The sequence below is a fragment of the Equus caballus genome, chromosome 9 (assembly GCF_041296265.1).
Source record: "Equus caballus isolate H_3958 breed thoroughbred chromosome 9, TB-T2T, whole genome shotgun sequence".
Classification (NCBI taxonomy): Eukaryota; Metazoa; Chordata; class Mammalia; order Perissodactyla; family Equidae; genus Equus; species Equus caballus.
The window spans coordinates 32,268,284-32,295,217 of record NC_091692.1 but is presented as its reverse complement, the minus strand read 5'-3'; the positions used below and the strand labels follow the sequence as shown (position 1 = coordinate 32,295,217).

General features: G+C 37.0%; 1 protein-coding gene across 1 annotated transcript in view; it reads right to left on the bottom strand.

Moving 5' to 3' along the window:
• LOC111774961 (probable oxidoreductase PXDNL) overlaps positions 1–26,934 on the bottom strand; it is a 315,007-nt gene that overhangs the window by 128,946 nt on the left and 159,127 nt on the right. The window contains exon 2 of the mRNA XM_070221556.1: positions 17,564–17,635. Within this exon, the coding sequence (XP_070077657.1) occupies positions 17,564–17,635 (72 nt within the window). The remainder of the gene's footprint in view (positions 1–17,563; positions 17,636–26,934) is intronic.

Sequence of the window (26,934 nt, the reverse complement as noted above, 5' to 3'; positions counted from 1 at the left end):
CATTTACACTATCAGACTTCCAGACTTACTATAAAACAACAGTAGTTAAGATAGTATTATATTGGTGCAAGTACAGACAAATGAATTAATGGTACAGATATAGAGTCCAGGACTATACAGCCCATACATATACAGTCACTTAACTCAAAAGTGTTGCTGCAACACAATGGAGAAAGGGTGACCTTTTAAATAAATGGTGAAGGAGTAATTGGGCACCCATATGGAAAATATGAATCTTGACCTTCTACTAATGCCATATGCAAAAATTAATTGGAGATAGATACAGACTTGCAAAATTCTTGAATAAAAATTATGCCCCTACAGTAACCAGAAATATCTTAAATAACACTGAAAAGAACCAACCATTAAAAATTGATAAATTAAACTTGCTTAAAATCAGAAACTTTTGTTTATTAAAAATCATCATTAAGAAACTGAATAAATAAGCCACAGACTGAGAGGAGATAAGCATATTACATACATGTGACGAATCAACCAAAATTTATAAAGAATTTCTACAGAGAAAAAAGAAGAGACAACCCAATTTAAATGAGCAAAAGACTTGAACATGTGCTTCACAAAAGAAAATATCTGAATCGCCAATAAGCATATATGTTCAACTTCATTAGTCATAAAGGCAGTACAAATTAAAATCACAAAGGAATGCCATTTACACCCATAAAAAATGGCTAAATATTAAAAAGACTGACAGGGGCTTGCCCCGTGGCCGAGTGGTTAAGCTCGCGCGCTCCGCTGCAGGCGGCCCAGTGTTTCGTCGGTTCAAATCCTGGGCGCGGACATGGCACCGCTCATCGAGCCACGCTGAGGCGGCATCCCACATGCCACAACTAGAAGGACCCACAACTAAGAATATACAACTATGTACCAGGGGGCTTTGGGGAGAAAAAGGAAAAAAATAAAATCTTAAAAAAAAAAAGACTGACAATATCAAGTGTTGGTATGATTGTGGAGCAACTGGATTTCTCATAGATTGCTAACTGGAGTGTAAGTTTGTGCAATCACTTTTGAGAGTATTTGATAGCATCTACTAAACCTAAACTCAGGTTTAGTCTGTGACCCAGCAATTACGCTCTTATGTATATGCCCAAGAGCTACACAAATTGATTCTCAATTTCAAATGAGAAACAAATGTGAAGGACATGAAGAAGAGCTGGAAAGAAATGAAAAAGAAGAGCTACGATGGGGCAGGGGCAAGTAGGACTAACAGGCATTAAAACACATTACTACTACGCATCTATAATAAAATGTGATACTGGCACATGAACAGAAAATACCAATGGAAAAAGAATAGAAACCTGGTGCCCAGACCTTGGTTTCTATTCCCATTCTCCAGTAAAAGGAACCAGGTTCTCTGTGGAAAAAATGACTAACTATATGTCAAAGGAACACAGGATCCAACTGAAAGAGCCCCCAATGGCCAAAGCTGAAACAATTTGAGCAACAAAATATATAAAGTAGTTAGGATTGTAGCCCAAGTTATAAAATAAATATCCACAGCTCCATACTGATATAAACGAATTATTGATAAACAAATAATTTGCAGAGAACAGACAAATCTCCTGTGCAGAAGAATTCCAAATAAATTGTGTAGATATTCCACTCCAGATAAAGGAGCAAATAACTCCTCCCTCCTTAAGTGTGGGCTGTGCATAATGACTTCCTTCCAAAGAGGACAGAATGGGGGGAAGAGGAGAAAGTGACTTTACAGTGAAGGAATCTGACACGCACTACTGCAGCCAGGTGATCAAAGTAAACATTAATAGTCATAAATAATGTTGATAATACGCATCCTTGAAGTGACGTGATGACAACGGCACTCTACCTCTGTGATATTCCTCCCCCAAACCCATAACCCCAATCTAATCACAAGAAAAAAATTAGACAAATTCCAATAGAAGAGTATCCTACAAAATACCTGACCAGTGCTCCTCAAACTGGTCATCAAACACTGGGAAAGTCTGAGAAACTGTCACAGCCAAAAAGAGTCAAAAGAAACATGACGACTAAACGTTATGTGGCATCTTGGATGGGATCGTGGAACAGTAAAAAGTCTTAGGTAAAAACTAAAAAGAGTCTGAAGAAACTATGGACTTTAGTTAATAATTACATAGCAATATTTTTCCATGAATTATAACAAAAGTAATGTACTAATATGAGATGTTAAGAAGGGGAAGCACTGTGCAAGTCAGGGGAGGGGGCATATGAGAAATCTGCTCAATTTTTATGTAAATCTAAAACTGTTCTAAAAATAAAGTCTATTAGTAAAAAAGAATAGAAAGCTCAAAATTAATTCAAGTACAAATGGAAATTTAGCATATGATAAAAGGGGTACATTAAATCAGTGAACTTTTTAAATAAAAGTTCTTGTACCAAATGATAGCCACTTGGAGAAAGCGAAAATTGATTCCATACCACCCAGGAAACACTGAAATAAGTTCTAAAAAGATCATGGATCTAAATGTGAAAATCTGAAACTATATGCCTCCTAAAAGAAAATATGGATAAATTCTTTTATGAACTCAGCATGGGGAAAGGCTTTCTAATTATGACTCAAAAATTAAAAGTGATTAAAAAAACGACGTATAAATTTAAATACCTAAAATTTAAAACCAAAAACTTTAGTATTGCAAACAACAAAATGTCTTAATCAAAGTCAGAAGACAAATGAAAAATTGGGAGAAAATATTTGTAGCATACATCACACACAAAGGGTTAATCTCTTCAAAATATAAAGAGTTAAAAATGAAGACAAAGACTAAAATCCTGATGTAAAAATGGGCAAGGGACATGAACAGATAGTCCATAGAAAAAGATATTCAAATAGCTATTAAACATATGAAAGATAGTTTAACTTCACTCATAATAGGAGAATGTAAATTAAAACTACGCCGAGATACCATTTCTTACCTATCAGATCAGCAACAAATCAATTCAAAAGTTTGTCGGCGGTTATCTAAATGACACTCTAGTGAGACAATTTCATTCACTGCTGGTGACAGTGCAAATTGCCCTGCTGTAGGAGGCTATGCCAATATCTAACAAAACTATAAATGTATGTACCCTTTGATTCAGCAATCCCACTTCTAGAAATTTACCTTCAAATTTCACTCCACAAACGGGAGATGATGTATGAGCAAGTTCATTCATTATTGTATTATGGCATGACATTTAATAGAAAAAATAATGGTAAAAACCTTAATGCCCAACCATAGGAGACTTGTTGAATACATTATTGTAAATTCACACAGTGGAGGGCAAAGGTTCCATAAAAATATTTCCATGAAGATTTTTATGAACTCTTACGGAATGACTTCCAGAATATGTTGATAAGTAACAAAAGGCAAGTTATGTCACTTTTGTGTAAGACAGAAGATGAAATAAGAAGATAGATAGATACATAAATACATACATACATCCATACATACCCACACATATACATGCTTACATGTACTTCTTGATGCATATATATACGTGTATATGTATTTATTACCACAAAACGAACACACGGAAGATAAAGCTGAAACTAATGGAATACTTATATCTAAGATGCTAACAGGGGAGAAAAGAGATTTAATATACCTTTTTCATATACTTTTGACCTTTGAAACTTGTAAATATTGTTTCAAGACTTTTTAAAAATCTAAAATTGGGGGCCAACCTGGTGGCATAGTGGTTAATTTCATGCATTTCAGTTTGGCAGCCTGGAGTTCTCAGGTTTGGATCCTAGGTGCAGACCTACATGCAGCTCATCAAATCATGCTGTGGCAGCATCTCACAGACAAAATGGAAGAAGACTGGCACAAATGTTAGTTCAGGGACAATCTTCCTCAAGCAAAAAGAGGAAAATTGGCAACAGATGTTAGCTCAGGGTAAATCTTCCTCACCAAAAAAAAAAAAAAAATGTAAAAATGAATGCAAACAGAAACAAATGAACCTAACCATATAGTAAACAGATAAAAAACAGAGGAAACAATGAATTGATTTGAGTAACTTTTAAATAAAACATGTTGACTGTTCTCTCGCAATGATGCAAAAGACAAGAAGAGTTGCAGAGTTATCATACACCTAACTTAGCATGTTAGTTGTGATGTGGTATTTGGTGTAAATAATTCTGAAGCTATTTTGAGTCTTCTATAGAATATAGCATATGAATAAGTGCATTCCTATTTTTGAAAAATAGTGTTCTCACTATAGGAGAAGCATATGTAAATGTGGAATGGGGGAAAATCAGGAACAATCCTGCAACATTGGATTTGAACTGAAGGTATCAGTATAAACTCATGATTATATAGTGGTCTGTGTGTAGGCATATGTGTAATGTCCCAGATTTTGGTTTCTAAATATTATTATTGTTTTGCGTGTGTGTGAGGAAGATTGGCCCTGAGCTAACTGTGGCAATCTTCCTCTAGTTTATGTCAGATGCCTCTACAGCGTGGCTTGACAAGTGGTGCTACGTCTGCGCCCAGGATCCAAACCTGCGAACCCAGGGCCGCCCAAGAGGAGCACAAAAATTTAACCCCTCTGCCACCAGGCAGGCCCCCTAACTATTATTTTCCATTAAAAAGAACCAGGATTCCTAGGCCATTTCTAGATTTGTGGCAGAGAAAGTTCAAAGTGAGCTTGAACCTCCTTGGGCCACAAAGTAAAGAAATATTCAAAGATTAATGGCAATGTGACAGAGCATGCAGGAGCTGTTCAAAGGGTTCCCATAATCAAATTTGGACATCAAAAAATAATAATGACAGTAGCATAGTAACAGACTGAATAGGAAAAAATCCCTGTGTACATAATGACACTAAAATTAATGAGAAAGGAAGCTCTTCTTACAGAAAAATGCCTAGCAATAAATGTAGAAGGATGACTGATTTAGAAAATTACTACTTTGCAATCACCAATGAAATAATTGATTCAGGTACGGTTACCACTGGATTCTAAAACCACTGGGTGGAAACTGTTAGGGAACAGGAAATACACGAGATCTGTAAGTATCACCCACATGTTACTGATTACAAAGAGAAAAGCATCTTTACAATGGAAAGACCTGGTACACACCACCTTAACCAAGCAATCAAACTTAGCAGTACTACAGCTGATCCTGAAGAAATAATAAGACAAATTTAGATTATGGCCTATTCTACAAAATAACAGGTTTGGATTCTTCTAGCACATCAATGTTTTGAAAGACAAAAAAAGCGGGGTGAATTTTCTGGATTAAAGGATACTAAAGGCACATAACCTGACACTTAATGGGTCCTGGGCTGGGAGAGAAAACAGTTATAAATGAAATTTGAAGGACATTTGGGAAAGTTGAATATGGACTCTAGGTCAGATAATATTACTGAATCAATATTAAATTTCTTAGGGGTCATAATGATATTACAGTTATGTAAGAAAATGTCTTTGTTCTTAGAAGACACATGATAAATTACCAAAGATGAAGTATCATGATATCTACAACCTATTTGGAAATGGTTCAGCCAATTAGAACAAATATATAAATACATGAATAGGTATACATATATACATATATGTGTGTGTATATATATAAAGAGAGAGAGAAAAACAAATGCGGCAAAATGTTAACAAGTGGTGAATTTAGGTCAAAGGGATACAGGTAATCATTGTACTGTTCTTTCAAGTTTTGGATAGTTTGAATTTTTTCAAAATAATAAGTTGGAGGAAATGTTAATAAAGACTTTAAAGAGGTTAAATAACTTGCCAAACTTCACGAAACTATTTGAAACACCAGAAATAATGCCCACTTCTGACATTTCCCTGAACTTCTCTTCACCCAACCATTTAACTAGGGCATTCTTCCAGAAGAATGGGGGTGAACCAGAGGAGATCAGCACCGGACTCAGATCTGCCTTCTTCGCTTGTTACTATTTAAACAAGAGCATGTATTCATTTTACTTTTGTGGTATAGGATAACCTTTTGTTCTTGGTGTGTATTCATTATTGTTGCTCCTCTGGCCCTCCCTCATCTTTTCTATAAACATAACTGAATTACCCACCATTGAATTTGAGCTTGCTTCCCAAATGTATTATTCTCATCAGTTTCATCCAGCAACTGGAAGGCTGAAGCGCCCTGATGAGTCCCAGAGTCCTGCCAAGCGACGCCGGAGGGGGTGAAATGCAGGGTCTTTAGATAACAGATCCCTTATCCTACCCTTTAGCTCTTAGGCTCCAGCAGTACATAACATCTCCAGATTTTTTAAAATATAGCCTCTTAGCAAGCTCTGTGTTTGGAACAAAAGTGCCAAGTCTTTTGGAGAAAACTCTCTTTTACAATATAGGAGCAATGGGGTTCAAATTTGTTTTGAACATCAAGAAAACCGAGGAGCTCCCATGCAATTAGCACAAAGGCGATCCAAGGAAATACAATCACCAGACGATTGATTTCACTTTGCATTGCCACACTGGTATGAAAGCCACATGGGCAAAATTTTTACTATTCTTCCATGAAAATTTTAACTTTATTTTAAAAGTGTTTATCCTTATCTCCTTTTGCCCTTACAATAAAATAGTAAAGTCGTGGCTCTAATATTCTCTCCACCTTTCCGAGACTGATGGTGGTGAGATGACTTGCAAGAAGCCATTCAACTGCCTCCTGTAGAGGTAAGATTGGACACCAGAGTTCTCAGCCTTGGGATTCTCGCTGCCTAATTCTAACCATGCCAGTTCACAAGGTGAACCATGCTGTTCTATACCTTATTTTGCATAACCCTAAATTTACTAGGACTTGATAAGCTAGCGGGTTTAATCTGTTCATGTTTTTTTCCATAGTTTCAGCCTCCCTTTAACATTACAAATTACTAAATACTCATTATGCACAATTTGGAAAATACAGAAAAATAAAAAGGAGAGAAGAAATTGCTCACAATCTCCAACCAAAATACTGTTTACATATGGCTATCAATTTATCGTAAATATTTTACTGACCTCTGAAGTATACCACTTGATTATTTTTTATTAAAAAATAAATAAAAATACTCATGTAACTGTCACCAGCTACCTGCCCTAAGTTGTTAGATTTACTTAGGCTTAAAGAGTTGCATGTTGCTTAGAAGCTTGACTATCTGCTTGACAAATGCCATCAGTATTTAATAGTTCCTCAAAGTTGTTTTTCAGGGAGATGAACAGTCACCCACCAACTCAAACTGGCTCAGACGAGTCCAGACCACAACTGCAGAACGAACACTGCACTGACGGACCGAAAATTGTGCTAAAGTAATATGCCCTCATTAACATCCTAAGTTCTCCTTCTCTGGGAGGGGCAAACAGCCACTCTTGGAACATGTGATGTATGTGGAGGCATGTATCTAAAATGTGCATGTGCCAGCCTATGCCTGCCTCTACATAGAATGACAAAACTTCCTTCTTGCATATTCATTCTATACCCCAAATAAAAGGCACCCACTCCTCATGCTCCAGGGGCCATAGCTTTGTGTAATTATTCCCCATGGTCTTCATTTTCTTTGCTGCATGCCACAAGTAAAACTTTCTGCTTTATGTGACAACTACTTCTGGTGTGGTTTGAATTAACTTGCCAAGAATGGGACTCACATTTGATCTGGAGTCATAACCACCACCCAAACCAAGAAAAAGAACATTTCTAACATCACAGAAACCTCGCTCATGCCTCCTTCCAGCCAGCAAACCTCAGCTTCTATCAGGATGGAAAAGTTTGCATTCTGTTTGGACTGGTTTGGAACTTTTTATAAATGGAATCACACCTTCTTTATGCATTCTTTTGTGTCTGGCATCCTTCTCTCAACATTTCTTTTTTTTTTTTTTTTTAAGATTGGCACCTGAGCTAACAACTGTTTCCGATCTTTTTTTTTTTTTTTCTGCTTTATCTCCTCAAATCCCCCCGGTACATAGTTGTATATCTTAGTTGCACATCTTTCTAGTTGTGTCATGTGGGATGCCGCCTCAACGTTCTCTGACGAGCAGTGCCAGGTCCAAGCCCAGAATCCAAACCAGCGAAACCCTGGGCCACTGCAGCGGAGCGCTGGGACTTATCCGCTTGGCCACGGGCCGGCCCCTGTCAACATTTCATCTGCAAGATTCATCCATGTTGTTCCGTGTCATTGTAGTACATTCTTTTTATTTGCTCTATAGTATTCCATTGTGTGAATTTACTGTAATTTATTTATGGATAATTTGGCTTTTCTCCAGTTTTCAGTATTACAAATAATGCTGCTATCGAATTCTTGTACATGTCTTTTGAAATACCTATATACTCCTTTCTCTTGCTTATATGATTAGATATGCAATTTTATATTTAGTTTTAGTAGATATTGCCAAACAGTGCACTAAAGTAATTGAGCCAATTTACACTGTCAACTTAAAAGCAAATTTGCCTGTTATTTTATCTCAAAATGAGTTTATTTGGGAATAGCCGAAAGAATCACAATTTGGGATGTGCATGCTACAGCAAACCGTAGGCAAATCCCATGGCAAACCATAGGTGAAACAAAGAAAGAAGTGGAGCTGCCTTTGTAAGAAAATAAGGATGGAGGGAGGGCTGTTCTAAACAAAAGTCCACTCGGGAAAAGTAACAATTCAAGGTGGCAATGGCTTCCCATTGGCTGAGCTGCAGAGTTTCTCATTGGCTCGTCTGTTGCCAGTGGGGAGAGAAATCTTCCTTCAGCAGTAAAGTAGTTTTATTTCCTGTCGAAGATGCCTGGTCCTCTCTTCCTGGTTGGTGTAATTGAGGATGTATGATAGGGCATGAGCGCTCCACCTACAGCCATTCCCTGCTCCAATTTAGTTAACGGCTTCTTTTATCAATTTGCACACAATTTGTAAGAGTTTATAAGCAATCTATGAGTTCTATTGGCTCCGTTTTAGGTGAATATTTTGAGTGGTTTTTGTTGTTGTAAGGGAGCTGTGAAATGTTTCATTGTGATTTTATATTGCATTTCCCTCATTACAAATGATAATGGATACTCTTTCATGAGTTTATTGGTCATTTGGATATTATCATTTGTCAAATAGCTGTTTAAAATTTTACCCATTTTTTTTAAGTTGCATTTCTGCCTTTTGCTTCTTGATTTACAAGAGTTCCTGATACAAATTCTTTACTGCATATGAGTAACTGCAGATATCTCAGTCTATGGCTTCTCTTTTTACTCATAAAGGTCTCTTTGGTACGCTGAAGTTCTTAGTTGAAGTTCTTAGTTTCAATGAAGACCAATTCATCAATCATTTTCTCTACTGTTCTTTACTGTTAGTGCTTTTCTCAGTGTGTCCTCTGGGAAATCTTTGTCCTAAGGGTATAAAGATTTTCTTCTATGTTATCTTCCACAATCCTCGTTATTTTTACCTTTTACATGATCTATGATCCATCTAGAATTGATTATTGTGTATGAGGCAATGTAGTGAAATGGGGTCAAAATCTATCTTTTCCTACCTGAATATCCAAACAACCCTGCACCATTTATTAGAAAATTTTCGTTTTCCTACTGCAATATAGTACATGTTTGTGACAACTCAAGTCACCATTTACCTGTGTCTGTTTCTAGACTCTTCATTCTGTTTCACTTAGCTCTTTGTCCATCACTGAAACAATGCTACACTTTTAATTTCTTTTATTTATAATAAACCTTGATATCTAGTAGCCTAGGTCTTTCTACCATGTCCTTCTTTAATATTTGATTAGCTATGCTTGGCCCTTTGCTTATACATTTCCACAAATAGCCTGCTGAGACTTGAGTGGGATTGCATTGAATCTATAAGTCTAGTTGAAAAGAAGTGATATTTTAACAATATCAGGTCTTCCAATTCTTAATCATGATATATTTATTCATTTATTTTGGATTTATTTACTTTCTCCAAATAGTATTTTATAGTTTTCTCATAGAGGTACAGCCTTTGTTACATTTATTTCTAGTTATCAAGATTTCTAATATTATTGCAAATTATATCACTTAATTTCCATTTTTGAAATGGTTGTCGCTAGAATATAGAAGTATACTTGATTTTTCAATGTCACTAAATTATTAAAGTAATAGTCAATCTAAATATTATTTTGCATTTTTTTATTTTTATGTGTACAAAAATATGACATATGTAAATAACACTATTTTAATTATTCTTTTCCAATCTTTATTATTTTTATTCTTTATCTTGCCATATGGCAAAAAAATAAGGCCTCCACTATAATGTTGAACATAAGTTGTAAGAGTGACCATCCATCACTCATCGCCAATTTTAGGAGGAAACTGTTCACTATTTAATTATTAAGTAAAATGTGTATTACTGAGTTTTAGTGGATATCCCTCTATCAGATTAAGAACATTTCCTGTTAGTCAAAGCTTGCTATGAGTGTTGAATTTTATGAAATATTTTTCTGCTTCTACTGGAATGATATGATTTTTACGCTTTTATTATATAAAGGTTGATTTTCATATATTAAACCTAACTTGAATTCCTGGAATAGATTCAAGTTGGTCATGATTTATTATCTTTTCCATATATTATTAGAATCATTTTGTTAATTTTTTTTAGCATCTTCATGTCTATTTTCATGAGAGAAATTAACTTGAAATTTTCCTTTCTTCGTTTGCTATCAGGATTATGCTGGCTTTGTAAAATAAGTTGAGAAGTATTTTATTTCTCTATTCTGTGGCAGGATTTGTGTAAAATTAATTTTAATTCTTCTTTAAAAGTTTTAAATAATTCTCTGGTAAAGCTGTCTGGGCCTGGAGTTTTCTTTTGGGAAAGGATTTTAATTTGTTTCATTTGTCTCTTTGTCTGGAATTCAGTACCTTTAATAGAATTCTCCTCTATGTCAGTTTAGCGTTTTATGAGAAATTCATCCCATTTAATCTAAAATTTGAAATATATTGGCATAAAGTTATTCATAATAATATATTTTTGCTTGTCTAAATGACTGTAAGATCTGAAGTGATATCCTCTTTTCCATTCCTGATGTAACTTGTGCCTCTTCTCTTTTTTCTAGTTTAAGTCTTGCTAGGGGCTCTCACATAATTGATTAAACAAAAAGACTTTGGCCATTTATAAAGAGTAACTTTTGGCTTGTTAAGTTTTCCTATGGTTCATTTATATTCTATTTCATTGATTTCTGGAGTTTTGTTGTTAATTAATTTAAGATGGATGCTTACATAATTTGGTTTTAGCTCTCTGCTTTTCTAAACTATGCATTTAAGTCTATGAATTTCCCTCCAAGCTCTCCTTTAGCAATATTTCTCAAGTTTTTGTGTCTCACATTTTCATCTTTACTCAGTTCAAAATATATTTTTCTTTGTGTTCTTTATTTTATCTATGAGTTATTTAGAAGAGTGCTGCTTAATCTCCAAACAGTTGAGATTTTCCAGATATTTTTACCTAAATTTTGCTTAAGTCCACTGAAGTCAAATTACATATTTTATATGATTGTAATGCTTTAAAATTTGATGAAACTTGCTTTAAGATAGAGAAGATGGTCACTTTTAAAAATTTTCCACATACACTTGAAAAGGATATTTGTTCCGTAGTTGTGTGCAGTGTTCTACAGATAATGATTAGGTAAAATTGGTTATTTGTGTTGTTAAAATCTTCTATATTCTTATACATTTTTATATTAGGTACTGAGTGAAGTGTGTTAAAATCTCCAACTATATTTATGTGGATATTTCTGTTTTTCTTTTTATTTCTGTCCATTTCAGCTTTGTAAATTTTATATGTGCACACAAGTTCATTATAGTATTTTCCTGTTGAATTGGCCTTTTATTCAGCGTAAAATCGAATCTATTTTTGTTAGTACAACAAAAACTACTGTCTTTTGTAGGCTTGACCTTCTGATCTTTAGGTGCCCTTATATTTGTCTCTTCTAAACAAAATATAGTTGCATTTAGTTTTGTTTTAAATCTAACCTGACAATATTTACTTTTAGTCAGAAAATTTAGTCCATTTATCTTATATACAATCACTGATGTATTGAGTTTAAATTTACCATCTTTCCATTTATTTGCTATTTCGTATGTTTGTTCTTTGTTCCTTTTGTCCTTCTTACCTCCTTTGATTAATCTAATAATTTTTATCATTCCATTTCTCTCTTATTAACTTAATTATACATTTTTATTATTCTTCTAGTGGTTACTCTAGAAATTACAAGTATCCAACCTAATTAGAGTCTCCCTTTAACTGATAGTTAGCACTTTTCTGAGCAAAGCAAGTAGCCTAAAGCACTTTAATCCCATTTAACTTTCTTCTAGATTTTCTGCTATTATTATTTTTAACACATTATTATTATAAGAAATGAATCTTAATTTAAACTTAGTCAAAATATTTACTTTTTATGTGTTCTTCACTGCTTCCTACATTTCTGTTTCCATTTTAGATCCTTTGCCTTCTGTCTAAAAATAATTTTGCAGGACTACTGACTGCAAATTACGTCAACTTTTATGTGTCTGAAAATGTGTTTATTTTTACCTTCATTTTTAAAGTATAATTTCCCTGTGAATTGAATTCACATCCCAGTTGTTTTCTTTCAGCAGTTCAAAAATGCTTTTCCATTGTTTTTTACTTGCATTTTGCCATATACCCAAAGATAGTGTACCTTTACCTAAGGATATTTTTTAAAATTTTGTATCCTTTTATCTTTGGTTTTCTTCAATTGTACTACTCAAATGCTTGAGTCTCATTTTCTTTGCATTTATCCTGCATAGTTTCATAAAGCTTCTTGAATCTGTGGCTTGGTGTCTTTTGTTTGGGGCGAACATTTGTGTTTAAAGTCTCTTCAAATATTGCTCCTGTCCCATTTTCTCTCTCATCTCTGTGACTCCAATTCCATGTAGGTATTTCTGTCATGTCCCTGTCTTTTATTCTCTTTTCCATATTTTCCATCTTTTTTCCTAATGTGCTTCTATCTGGGTAATTTTTAATGACCTATCCTGGAGTACTCTAAGTCACTCTTCTGTTGTAATCTACTCTATTAATGAACAATCTACTCAATTCCTAAACTTAATGATTTTATTTTTCAGTTCTAAGAAAAATGTCTAATAATTTCCTCTTCTCTGTTAAAAATTTCTATCATTTCATATATCCCCTTAAATATATTAATTCTAGTTATTTTAAAATCCATGTTTTATAACTTCAAAATCTTAAACAAACATGGATTTTTAGTCCTCTGTTTTTTCTCTTGGTTTTCCTGGAATGCTTGGACATCTTTTATTAAACGCCAGACATTGTGCATGAAAAACTGTAGAGGGTTTGGATCATTCTGTATTTCTCTAGAGAGAGTTTGATTTGTTTTTAGGAGGAACACAAGAAACAGCAGATCACCTTCATCCAGTCTAGGATGGTCCATTGCCCATAGCGCATAGCTTTTCAGAGGCAGAAAATTAAAACAAAGAGCATTTATCAGGGACTTTTTCTGTGATGGGCCATAAATTGTTTTTGCTTCTCTGGTACCTCAAAACTACCAAAATCTCTGATTAGCCTTTCAAGTCTTAGCAGCTGCTTTCTGCTTGGTTTCTTGGCAGTTTCTCCTGTGTGTGTAGGTTCTAAGTTGGCAAGTGCCTCCATTAAAACGGCTGGCAAAATCTTCACCTCACTGTTCTGCAGCTTCCTTCTCTCAGGAATCTTGGCCTTCTAGTGCTGGTTGCCTTGGTGGTCTTAAACTCCACTATTTGTCTTCCCAGTCTAGTGAGACGGCCACGAATTCTAGGCATTGCCTTCTCTTCAGCCTCCATGCTCTGGATCTTAAACTGGCGAATTGCCAGAGAGGGAAAGTTACACAGATGGTTCAAGTCAGCTCAGTGAGCTTCCATTCTTTCCTACATTTTAGCTTCTCAAGTCCTGGGTGACTTTATTGCCATCTGATAATTCCAAAGAGTCACTTTTTTATTTTATCCAGATCTTTGAGTGTTTTTCACCTTAATGGTTTGTATGCTACCAGCTGGATGAGCCTAAGTCCACTTGCAATTATCTTTTCATTTTTAAAGTAAGTTATAAAGTAAAGAACTTGCAAAGTGATCCAACCAAAGTCTTATTGCTAATAGCTGATGGAAAGCCAAGTCTAGTCTTTATGTTTCCACTATCCCAGAAGTCTATGCCTTGTTTTCAACTATCCTACATTCCTCCAACTAGAAAATACTACTGATAATTACTGTGGGAAATTTTATTCCCTTGTAACATCTCAAGATAGACTGAAAGACAAATCAAATGTCTTAGCTAAATCTATGGCTACTTATAGAGTAACATCTTTGGTAAACCATTAAACATCAATCCTTTAAAGTCTTGAAAGAAGAGAAAGCATTCTTTCAGATCTTTAAATAAAAGCAAATAAATAGTGACTAGGTGATTCATCGACATGATAAAAAGCTCTCATAAAATGAAGCATAGTGAAGAGTTTATATAAATTTTTTACGTTATGTAAAACATATCACATCTCACATTTGTACCATATTTGAGAAATACTTTAAATATTGAGATTTCTTACAAAATTTGGTAGTTTTTAAAAAAATACAACTAAAAACTTAGTAATTACACTAACTAAAAGGTTTATTTTTCAACTTCTTATGAACATACTTGCAGCACATGTATAAATTCAGTCAGATATGCTACGTGAAAATATGCTGCTAAGACCGTCAAAGAGTGTGCTGCCTATGTTTTCTTCTAAAAGTTTCATGATTTCAGGTCTTACATTCAAGTCTTTAGTCCATTTTGAGTTGATTTTTGTGCACGATGTAAGATAATGGTCTACATTCATTCTTTTGCATGTGGCTGTCCAGTTTTCCCAACACCTTTTATTGAAGAGACTCTCTTTTCTCCATTGTATGCTCTTGGCTCCCTTGTTGAAAATTAGCTGTCCATAAATGTGTGGGTTTATTTCTGGTCTCTCAATTCTGTTCCATTGATCTGTCTGTCTATTTTTGTGCCAGTACCATGCTGTTTGGGTTACCATAGCTTTGTAGTATATTTTGAAATCAGGGAGTGTGATACCTCCAGCTTTGTTCTTTTTCCTCAGGATTGTTTTGGCTATTCTGGGTCTTTTGCTGTTCCATATAAATTTGAGGATTATTTGTTCTATTTCAGTGAAAAGTATTGTTGAAACTTTGATAGGGATTGCATTGAATCTATAGATTTCTTTAGGAAGTATGGACATTTTAACTATGTTAATTCTTCCAATCCAAGATTACAGAATGTCCTTCCATTTCTTTGTGTGTTCTTCAATTTCTTTCAACAATATTTTACAGTTTTCTGTGTACAGAACTTTCACTTCTTTGGTAAGTTTATTCCTAGGTATTTTATTCTTTTTGTTGCAATTGTAAATGGGATTGTATTCGTAATTTCTCTTTCTGCTACTTGGTTTTTAGTGTATAGAAACACAAGTGATTTTTCTATGTTGATTTTGTATCCCGAGACTTGACTGTATTCATTTATTATTTCTAAAAGTTTTTTAGTGTATTCTTTAGGGTTTTCTATATATAAAATCATGTCGTCTGAAAATAGTGACAGTTTCACTTTTCTCTTTCCAATTCGGATCCCTTTTATTTCTTTTTCTTGCCTGATTGCTCTGGCTAGGACTTCCAATACCATGTTAAATAGGAGTGGTAAAAACGGGACAAGTATAAATCCAATGGGTCCTCAAAACTCATTGAGCCCTTGGGTCTTCACCTCACTGGTCTAACACAAGTTCTTTCCAATACCAGGAGTTTTTCAGTGTCCCGTTTCTTAGCTAATTTCCCTCTCTGTGACACAACTTACTGCTTAAGTGATCCACCCATCATCTGTTAGTCCAGAGAACTAGCCTTCCTAAAATGTATTATGAGAAACCATACAGCCCAGCAGTTGACAGATCAAACTGTGAGTGAATCCTGACTCTGCCCCTTTCTAGTTGCATGAATGTGGGTAAATTGCCTTAGAGTTATGAGCCTCAGTTTCCTCATTTGTAAAATGGAAATAATAGCATCTATCATTCAGTATGGTAGTGAGGAATGGGGCTAAAGTATATAAAGCAACTAGTATAGAATGAGGCATATAACTAACACCATAAATGATAATTACTTTAATATGGTTTTGTAATAAATGTATTTAAACACAAATTAGTAAGTATAGTTTCTACTAAATGAAGAGGTGGATTATTCATTAATAATGAAAGTATTTTGTGTTATAGTCCAAAATGCGACCAAATCCCAATCAAGATTACCATTTTGTTATGCTCCTCTAATGAAGAGATTTGATAACATTTGGTAATATTAAAAATTTGATAAATTAATAAGATATTTGGTTATTTATCATCTACATATCTCAGTAGACAGTGGTGGAAGATTTTAATGATGGTGCTCCCCAAGAATCAGGCCCCTAGAGACACTTATTAAAATGCAAATCTTTGGGTCCCTCCTAAGAATTGTTAAATCAGAATCTCTGAGAAAGAGGTCTGGGCATTTTCATTTTCATTTTCATAAGCATTCCAGGAAATCTTTTTACACTTTGTAGTTTGAGAACCATTGCTTTATGATTAAACAAAGAATAAACCCTGCAGTCCTTAGTTTCTTATACTCTTACATCATCCCTACTAGAGATATTGTGACAAAGTTTGTGTATTCAGGCATCAGTTCTTGGAAAGAAATCAAGTGAGAAAAGTACAAGTATAAAGTCATGATCTCGGCCCTAAAGTTAGAAGGACTAGGTTGGCTGTAATGCAGTGAGAAGTTCAGCTAAGTTGATAATCTTGCTAACTCTATAATGAAAATATTATGACAAGAAGACAAATGTACCCACATGGTTCTAACGGTGAATATTCTTAACTCTTAGTACTTTCACTCTATGGATTAATCTAAATGCAGCACAGAACAATTTTAAATATTGAGCACTGCTTTTTAAGCCTCCTGTCATCATCTCAAACAGCATTCTACTCTTTTTCATTATAACACTTACCGTATTTTTAATGCATGTGTCTTACAGTTCAGTTTTTGTTTACTGATCTCCCCACAAGGTGAGGCTATCAGCTATGTCATAGTAGGGTCATGTGTATTTTGGTTGGGATACCAAGCCAGCAAACTCCTAGGCACACAACAGATGATAAATATCTATAGAGTGAATAAAATGAGTGTTTTATGCATTGAAAATTTTTATCAGAGTTTAGCCATAATTTTTCCTCTAAATACATGATTTTAAAGGTTTTCATAGTACCAGAAATAAGGAGATCCAGCAGCCCACTGGAGAAACTTGGACTCTGGAGTCAGGTAGTCAGTCCCGAGTTTTAATTCCATCTCTATTGCTTTGGCTATGGAACCCATTGACGTATTATTTAACTCCTCTTTCTCTGTTTCTTCATCTCATGACGCCTTTCCAAATGAATAGACTATAAATGACAATTGGATATACAGGAATATCTTTCAAATTCAGAAGGTAGCAAAAATATAGGCAGTGGAATGAAGCCGCAAAATTTAGTGGTTACGAGACCTCTAGCAAGACTTCACTCTTATCCCAGCTGTTCTTTACTCTCAAAATGACTTTTCATGGTAAATTGCAATACGACTAGCTGATATTTTAGAAATCTCACAGATAATTAATAAGTACTCACAGAGTGTTCAAATTCTTGAGTTCCTTGAAGGCGCTCTCAGGAATTTCTCTTATTCTGTTAAACCTCAAGTCTCTGGGAACATAAAAAGGGGAAGAAAGATTATTCTATATCGATTGTAGTTGTGTCATTATTTCCAGAAGTTTGAAAGTCAATTCTCCTTTTTTAATCAAATATATAGCACTAAAGGACTAAACATAATTAAGACATAATTAGGCATGTCATGCGCTAATCATTAAGTATGTTGTTTACAGCACATTATGCAAATGGGGTGCCATATGCCAGTCCAAAGGTGCCAGACAAGTGCAGATAGAGCACTTCAAAGTGTTAAAGACAGTTACTCCATTTGCTTTAGGTTGTATTTGTATGACACCAAAACAAATTCTAGATATGGCAACATGCCCATAGAGTAAATTTAATCTGGAAATAATATTAGAATATCAGATGTCACCTATCAATTCAAAATAACACCATTGCTCGAGTTTAGGCAAAGTTATTAATTAGTTCATTTTTCCTCATAGTCCAGGAATACAATAGGCTTCTAAGGAAGTATTAAAGCAAGTTAACAAAACAATTAGTTTGACAGAGATATTTCTCCACAACCAACATTCTCTTTCATCAATCAACATATTACTTTACTCAGCATGTAAATTATTGAGTGCCAACTACATGCCACACACCATGTTAAGTAACAGAGACACAAAGGTGAGCAAGATATGGTCCCTGCTACTGAGCAGTCATAGTTCCGTTGACGGTGACAAACACATAATTATAGTACTAGTATATAAAGTATTAGTGGTACAATAGAGAGACAAACAAAATGCTGTGCACACACAGATGACTTGAGTATTGGTCTGCACAGACCCCCTCTATCAGAGGGAGAATAACCTGCTCCACTCCCTGTGATTTTGGTGGAGACAAGTACCTTTCCCTGTCCCCAACAGGGTGACTTAGGCCAGCCAACTGGGGATACTGTCTCTCCAGACACTCTTTCTTCCTTGGGGAGCATATGGCTCAAGCAAAGCCAATTAGGGACTTTCATGAACATTGATATGGCTGCTGAGTAAAATAGTTATGTTCTTTACCTGAGATTCAGAGTTTATGGAAAAATGAGCATCTAGGGCTCCTGGCGCCCATCTAGCCCAGACTAGAAAGAGCCAACCTGAGAATGAGCTAAGCAGAGACAAAAATAGGGTCAAAATATGGGTAAAGAAACAAAGCCCTGGATCCAGCTATGCCTGAGACCAAATTTACCCCTTGACTTTTCAGATATCTGAGACAAACTGTAATTTTGATAAGCTTCTGTGTGCTGAGTTTCTATCACCAGTGTAGGGAGCATAGAAGAAAGATAAAATAATTTACTTGGAAATGTGAGACCCAAGGGGATCACATCAGGAAAATTCTACAAGGCATTGGAATGTCAGTTAAAAAAAAAGGAAAAAAAAACACATAAAGAACAAAACAAAACTATCTCTATCTCTACTTCCCCTCAATTAATTTCCCCAAATAAAATTCTTCATCTCCATAAAATGTCGTTCTATCTTGGAATACTTCATTCCCAAATCTTTGTAAGATTACCTTAAAATCCTACCTATCATTTTATGTTTCTCCTGAGTCAACTTTGGGAGAATACGCACAATTTCACAGGAGCTGTTATTTTCCATTAAAATAACTCACTGTGTCTATGCCTCTTTGTTAGATGGAATGGTGCTTAAACACTGCACACTGGATTTGATGTGTCTAGACCAGATTTTTAAAGGAAACTTTATAGTTATGCGAGATTCTCCCTATAAACACGCAAGGCATAAAGTTATATAGACCTAAATACCCTAGGAGTGCAGGTTTCCCTTAAACATAGAAGCTTTAAATTACAAAAAGGACTTTCTTCTCTCATTAAACCATAATTCCTAATAATCATCCTAAATTGAGATGCCAACAATACAAGAAAGGAGCAAATATAAAAAGATAAATCCTTTTCCTTCTTTTAGGCTTAGAAATTTTTGAAAAATTCAGAAAAGTAAAAATCAGAAAATAATAACCTTTCTTGTCCACATGCAGAATTAACAACTGTTGACACATTGATATAGCTGCTTCCACTCATAATTCCACATATTTTTATTTTTACTACACAAATCATATATAAAAACATATTACAGGTTAAAAAAAAAAGTCTCTTTTAAGCACTATCTTAATTTTAATTTTGTCTCCTCTCCCTAGATGGAACCACTGAGTTTGATGCCCCTCTTCAGACAGACATATATATGTATGCGAGTAAATATAAGATAAAAAGTATACAAATATAAATATGAAAATAAACATAATGTAGGTAATATAAAAACTGTATCGTCTTTAAATTTATAAAAATGGTATCAAACTTTACATGGTTTTTAAAACTTTGCTTTCCCCCCCTTACTGCATCTTTTCTATGTCCTTCCTTGTGGACACATAAAGATCTAGGTGTTTACCTCACTCTTCTATAGTACTCTACTGTGTAGACAGACCACAGATCCTTTGTGTATTCCCTTACTAACAGACATTTTGGTTGTTTTCAGTTCTTTGCAACATTATTTACACACAGTATTGCAATAAAAATGCATGCATGTCTCCTTGTGCACGTGAAGAAATGTTTCTCTGGGGTAAATATTTAGAATTGGGATTGCTAGATTGTACGGTACGTACATATTCAGTTTTACAAAATGAAGACAGTCCAAATTTATTTTCAACTAGGTACAGTCTATATATATATATAAGTAATTGAAAATAATGTGAAAAGATGCTTGAACTAATCACTAAACTACAAATTCAGACTTTTTGCAGGATTAATTTGAAAGTCAAGATGCTATGTGTGTTCGTTATCGAATTCCCTCTTTGTCTTCAAAAGCAAGCAAGAATAAGTTCTCCTGCCACAAGAACAGTCTGGTGAGGTCTCCATTGTCCCAAGGGTTACTCAGGGACTGTGGGATGCAAACCTACCATTCTCACTGGAGAGGCAGCCACTCGGAGTCTCTTCCAGAGAAGCAAAGCGCGCTTAAAGATTGAAAGATTTTCTCCAGGTTGACTTAAATCCCTATAAGGCATATTCAAAGGCCCCCAAATTAATATGTTAACAGTTGGTCTTCTTTGGCTGGTATATTCTACCACATAAACCTTTATAGTTGGTACATTTTAAATTGAAATTCTGGGGAAAGTTTTCCCTTCATAATTTTAATCCCTGCATTATTAGGATTGCATATGTGGCATTGAACAATGCATTGCTTAGAGTATGGTAAATAGTTTTTTATACAATTAAGTGAAAAATTAGATCATTTGAATTCAAATGGCCACCAAATTTGGATCATGCTTCTTTCTGTGTAAATAAGTTTAGCCCAAAATATAATTCATTTTCCCATATTGCCTCTGTTTTGCTCAAGGTGTATAACTAACAATTTCACTTACACAAATTTTGTCATATAAGACTTCCCTTAGCATAACATGTTGCACTATATTTTCACTCTTTACATAATTAGAGTGAAAATTGAATTATTATATATCCTTCACAATTAATCCCATTGTTATGTATAATATTGATAAAACAAAATTCATGATAATAACAACCGCTATTTAACACAATTTTCATCTCATCCATGGTTCATTGGAATTCAATTTAGAAGCAATTCTAGGAATTGCACCAAGATAAAAGCTAAGCCATGGAGTTTACTAGAAGTGGTTAAACAGAATTAATCTGTCTGTCTCTCTGATTTCCCCTAGCTCAAGTTGCCGAAGTTAGAGAAGAAATGCTTCATGCTCTTCACAGCAAGAAATTTGTACTCGATGTATGTAACCAGTAACAGATGGGTTTTTAGCTCAAACTCAATCCCAAACGGTTCTTCTGCCAAAAAGAGTTTAAAATGATTTTTCATTGCAGAAAGAGGGCAAAGAACAAGCACGTGCAGAGAGCAACATGAACTAGCCCCAAATAAATTAGTAGAGCTCAAGATCACACCAGTTAGTCCCTTGAAGAAACAGTGCACACCAGTGCTAGTGTGCAGCCCCTGGGGGTTACACGGAGTCATACCACGTCCGAGTGCAGAGAAGTCCAAAGACCACACGGTGGGATAGAAAGGCCAGAGCTTGTCCAGATCCCGAGGTTCTCAGTGTATTTCATAAATGCCAAAACTTAGGGCATATTTAATGTTAACATTAAACATTGTTTGTAATTGTTCAATCCACAAAATAATTGCAAAGTTGATTTTTAAGATTATATTCTCTACTGTTTGCTGTACAAATGGTGCAGTCCAGTTTAAGATGAATGTGTTGCTCTTGAAATACTATCAGCCTGGCTCTGGGACTCAGTCCATAATGTTGTTAGGAGATAAAATCAAAATTCTAAATTTGAGCCCCTTCCCAAAGGTGCAATCCAGGCCACACCCCACATCTGGCCCCACTGTGGTGTGGATCATCCCAATAACATCCCAGGTCGGAGGTGCTCTTCAGGTTTGTGACGAGTAGACACTTGGGATAAGCAGGCCACTTTCTAGCCATTAGAGCTATGATCTGGTGCTGAGAGAGCCAAATAAAGAAGGTGAAAGTCTTCGGGAGTGCCATCTTCACAGGGTGATTTCTGACTGAGTGAGCCACTTGTTTCTCTCATAACTGAGAAATAGTCATCCTGGCAGAAAGCTTATCTGCATGAAAAAAGGATCAAGCAGATCAGTACTTCAGACAAATGCATTCCTGTTGAAGGCAGGGATGCAACGAAGTCACTGTCCTGGCAAAAGCACACAACTGCAGACAGAATGTCAACAGATTCCCGTCTCCCTCAGTTCCCGAAAGGGTGGGAGGGAGCAAGATGACTCTGGTAGCTGGGCTGTTGTCTTCTGCGCCAGGGGTCACCTGTGCTCTCTGCCTCTGGCCCAGCTCTGGAAGCAGAGCACAGCGCGTTCTCTGCTCCCTGCAGCGCAGGCCCCCAGCCACGTGAATCCCAGCCCCACACAGCTGTCGTCCCATGTGCCACCCCTTCCTCCACAGTGTCTAGACACTGCCGCCCTCACTGACCAGACCTTAGAGTCAGAGGAAGGATGTAAGAGATTTCTCCACAACCTCTCCTCACTGCCCTGAAGTCTTCTTTATCTTTTTGTTTTACAGCCTGTCAGTGAGGGAGTTGGAAATATATTCTCCAGGTCTGAGAAAGAGCACTTGGAGGACGCTACTCAATGCATCTCTGGCCTGATTCCCAGTCATGTACCCATCTGAGGAATGTTCCTTGGTTTTCTCTGATCTCAGGTGCATTTTCTACTTACCAAGTGCCAAGTGGCCAGAGTTTGAGCTCATCATCTGCTGCTGTTTGGCCCGATATTAACCTACTGTGAAGGTTAATTTATGTGTCAACTAGCTAAGCCATGGTACCCAGTTTTTGGTCGAACACCAGTCTACATGTTGCTGTGAAGGTATATTTTTATATGTGATTAACACCTAAATCAGTAGACTTTGAGTAAAGCAGACTACCCTCCCTAATGTAGGTGGGCCTCATCTAATCAGTTGAAAGTCTTAAGAGAAAAAAGGTGGAAGAACTCTGAAGAAAGGAGAATTCTGTCTCCAGACTGTCTTTGAACTCCAGCTGCAAATCAACTCTTCCCTGGGTCTCTGGCCTGCTGGTCTGCTTTGCAGGGTCTGGACTTGCCAACCCCCAAAATATTATGAGCCAATTCCTTAAAATCAATCTCTCTTTCTTTTGCTATCTCTTAGAGACTCTCTCTCTCTCTCTCAGTGAGATTCTATTGATCTCTTCATCCTATTGGTTCAGTTTCTCTGGAGAAGGCCAATACTCCCAATATGACCTTCTCTGCTGAAGTAGAAATGATCATGTCGATTCAGTCACTTATTTCATGAAGCTTTGCTGAAGACCTGGCCCACACTTTGCCAAGCACCATCTCTTGCAAAGGTGGGGCAGGTCATGTCAATGAGTGAAACAGGCTATAGGTAAGAAAGGGTGCCAGGGAAGCAGGATTGAAAGCCTGGGCCAGAGGCCAGCAGTGGCCAAGTGGTTAAGTTTGCATACTCCGCTTCAGCAGCCCAGGGTTTCACCAGTTTGGATCCTGGGCGCGGACATGGCACCACTCATCAGGCCATGCTGAGGCAGTGTCCCACACGCCACAACCAGAAGTACCTACGAATAGAATATATAACTAGGTACTGGGGGACTTTGAGGAGAAGAAGAAGAAAAAAAAAAAAGAAGAAGATTGGCAACAAATGTTAGCTTCAGTGCCAATCTTAAAAAACACAAACAAAGCCAGGGTCAGGAGGCCCAGCTAGGACTTCCAAACCTACACAGAATATGCCCAGTCACTAAAGGGTCTGCCTAGGTCGGACTTGCATATCAGAAAGCTCTAAGGAGGGTGGCCCCGAGGGTCTCTGCTCCAACTCGGTGCTGCTGTGGTGTTCAAGTGAGAATCATTACCAGCTGTACTGAGACCACTGGGTGAGGAGCTCGAGAAAGGGAGGGCAGGCCTCATGGGAACCCTGGCTGGGGTTGGTGCAGGGTGGGTGGTACTGCAACTGATAAACAGTTAGCCATTGATTATTAGGTAGCTAGTAACTAAAGTTTTTTCTTTTCTGCGATTACTGACTATAGCTTTCAGTAGTTCAGCTACCCACTGTTAACTGTGATGCCTGGGTAATGTACTACCTGACTCCCACTAGGCTCCTACAGATAACATCGCCCTGGAGCCTGGGTCACCATGTAATGGGTGTTGAACTGTTTTTCAGGAGTTAGGATCCCCTTGTACAGGTCATGCTCGTTGAAACCACCAACTCATCAACTGGGCCTACACAGATGCCTGATAAGTGACTTTTTGACATCAAGAGGCTAAAAACACCACCCTCAGATCATGCTAACGCCACCATTTTGTGAACATGTGTCCTCTGAAGAGGCATGGAGTCTGACCACGCTTATGCAGATCGTCAATTCCCTCACCTCCACTCACCAAACTCCACATTTCAGACCGCGTTGCCCCCTATCCCATAAATATCCCTGAGTCCCCATTTTCAAGAGGACGGATCTGAGTCTTGCTCTCCCCCTTCCTCACTCGGCTGCCTTGTGATTAAACTCTCTCTGCTGCAGTCTTGTCATCTCAGTGTTTGGCTTTCTGGGCAACAGGAAAAACGAACCTGGTTTGGTAACAGTACTGGATTTTTTCTCTTCTTTTTTCCTGTATTTGATACTTATATCTCCAACAATAGCTGAAGTGCCTGTACATAAATAAGAATACTATAAACGCTTCAAAGAAAATACTAGAACAACATTATAACAGTTCTTCAATCTAGCTTCATTTTGTACCTCAATGAAATTTCCAGCACTATTTTCCAGAAATGAATTGCATCCCCTCTCAAACCTAAATTAAATCAGGCTGGAGTGAAGCTCTCTCCACTGAAGTACTGGTTCATAAAAGTCCTGGGAGGAGGAAATCAATTCCTTTATGGGTCTGAGAGTGCTCAGCACTGTCGGGTGCTCACAGGAAGTTAAAACTAGAAGGTACCAGAGGAACACACCCACGCACAAAAACACACACACACACATAAAGACTAAAAGGTTGTCCTTTTCTTTAAGCTTCCAGTTTCTTACAAGGAACAGGTAGTCCTTTCATAATCTCGAAGAACTTGAACTTTTTTAAAAGAAGTTATCTTACAGCTCAATTACTCCAACATCTGACTTCCTATGTGAGAGAAGAGCCGCGGTGTGTTCTCGTGTATTCATCCCAGCTGAAGCTCAGCGCTGCCTTTTCAAGGCAAGTGTTAATATGCTGGCTTCAGAGCTGCAACATCTCATTCACCTCAAAGCAAAGCAAGTGGCCTTGGGGAATGGCTCCCAAGTGTGTCTGCCGACAGAGCAGGCCCCGTCTCCAGGCTCCCACCCACCTTAAACTTGTGCGGAGACTGACGCCCAGGATGGTGGAAGGGCACACTCATCATCCCCCAGACACCAGAGCCAGAGGCTGCATCAGAAAACACATTTCCTGATTTCCATTTTAGGATAATTTCCATCTCATTATCCTAAGCCGAATTCCCACTTTCCTCAGACAGAATAGTTAGTACGCCATTTTAAATCCCTTCTCTTTCAGGGCTTACATGGTTAGAATGAATAAACACCCTTTATTTGCACAAATGAGCTAACAGTGACAACATTAATGGAAGGTGTTAACCAGTCCAAAGCAAGTCAACCTGGACATGAGTGCCCAGCTGCATTACGAAGGGAATTAAAAACATCTAGATGTAAAAGAAGGCACTGTAATTTTGAAACGGGGTCTTCCTGAATGTGGAAACCTGGAGAAAACAGAAAATTCTGCCAAAACAGTTCCAGATTTCTTCTTCCTCTACGCACCTGATCCTTCTAGCAGATGTCACCAAAGGGTAGTCCTCCCCTCCAGGTCAAAGAGATGCTATCGAGAGAGATGAGGTGGTTTAATTTGTCCTAGACGTTACAATGCTGGCAGCACCGGCTACAGGCTGCACAGTGTTCACTGAATCCCAGGCATCTGTATGTGAGAATGCTGGCCAGCAGCAAAGCTTCTCTCTGAGGTGAGAAGACACCCCACTGCATAAAGGAACATCTTTAGGGGAAGAAGAAGCTCTGAGAGAATTTCCACACAAAACTGAAGCGTAGCATCTTGAATGTTAAGACGTTGCTAACTTCGTCATTTTCTGAAAATGCATTACAAAATAATGAGACGTAACTTTTCAAAGGAGTTACTTAACATAATTTATAGTATTGGAGTCATCATGATGCCATGCAATAATTTTAACTTTTCCTGTCTCCTCTCTTTGTTTTAAGCATGGCTCCTCTGAATGCCCCTGTGCCTGGGAAGATGGCCAGCATCATTGGATCCTGCTAGACAGGTACGGACCCATTTGTATGTAAGCCAATCCAACGCACTCGGAAGGTAGGGAGAATATTACAGAATCACTGAGATCAGACGTGGTTATATTGTTATCCTACATTACATTTGTCTCGATTGCCCCTCCTGTTTCCTACTGCTGGGGGGCTACTTTGTTCTGGGAGAATCAGAAGGATCCCCTGGACCGGATCTCCACCCTTTCTTTGGTGATCTAGGACTGGTCAGAGTAGATCCACTTCCAGGGTGCCCTGTGCCATAGGATAAAGCTAAGCCTGTGTGTGTGGCACACAACCAGCTCCACACCTCCCCGTGAGCTCCTCAGGCACACCAGGGTGCAGTGAACAAAACTTTTAGTCACATCCTGGTCACACTGTTTTACAACTCTGTATGTGTGCACACACTGCTCCTTTATGTGAACTGTCCTTCCCTTTCTTCTCTCTCTATCACATCTTCGAGACAGCATGTAAACGTCACATCCATGGTGAGGTCGAAGGCACTACATCC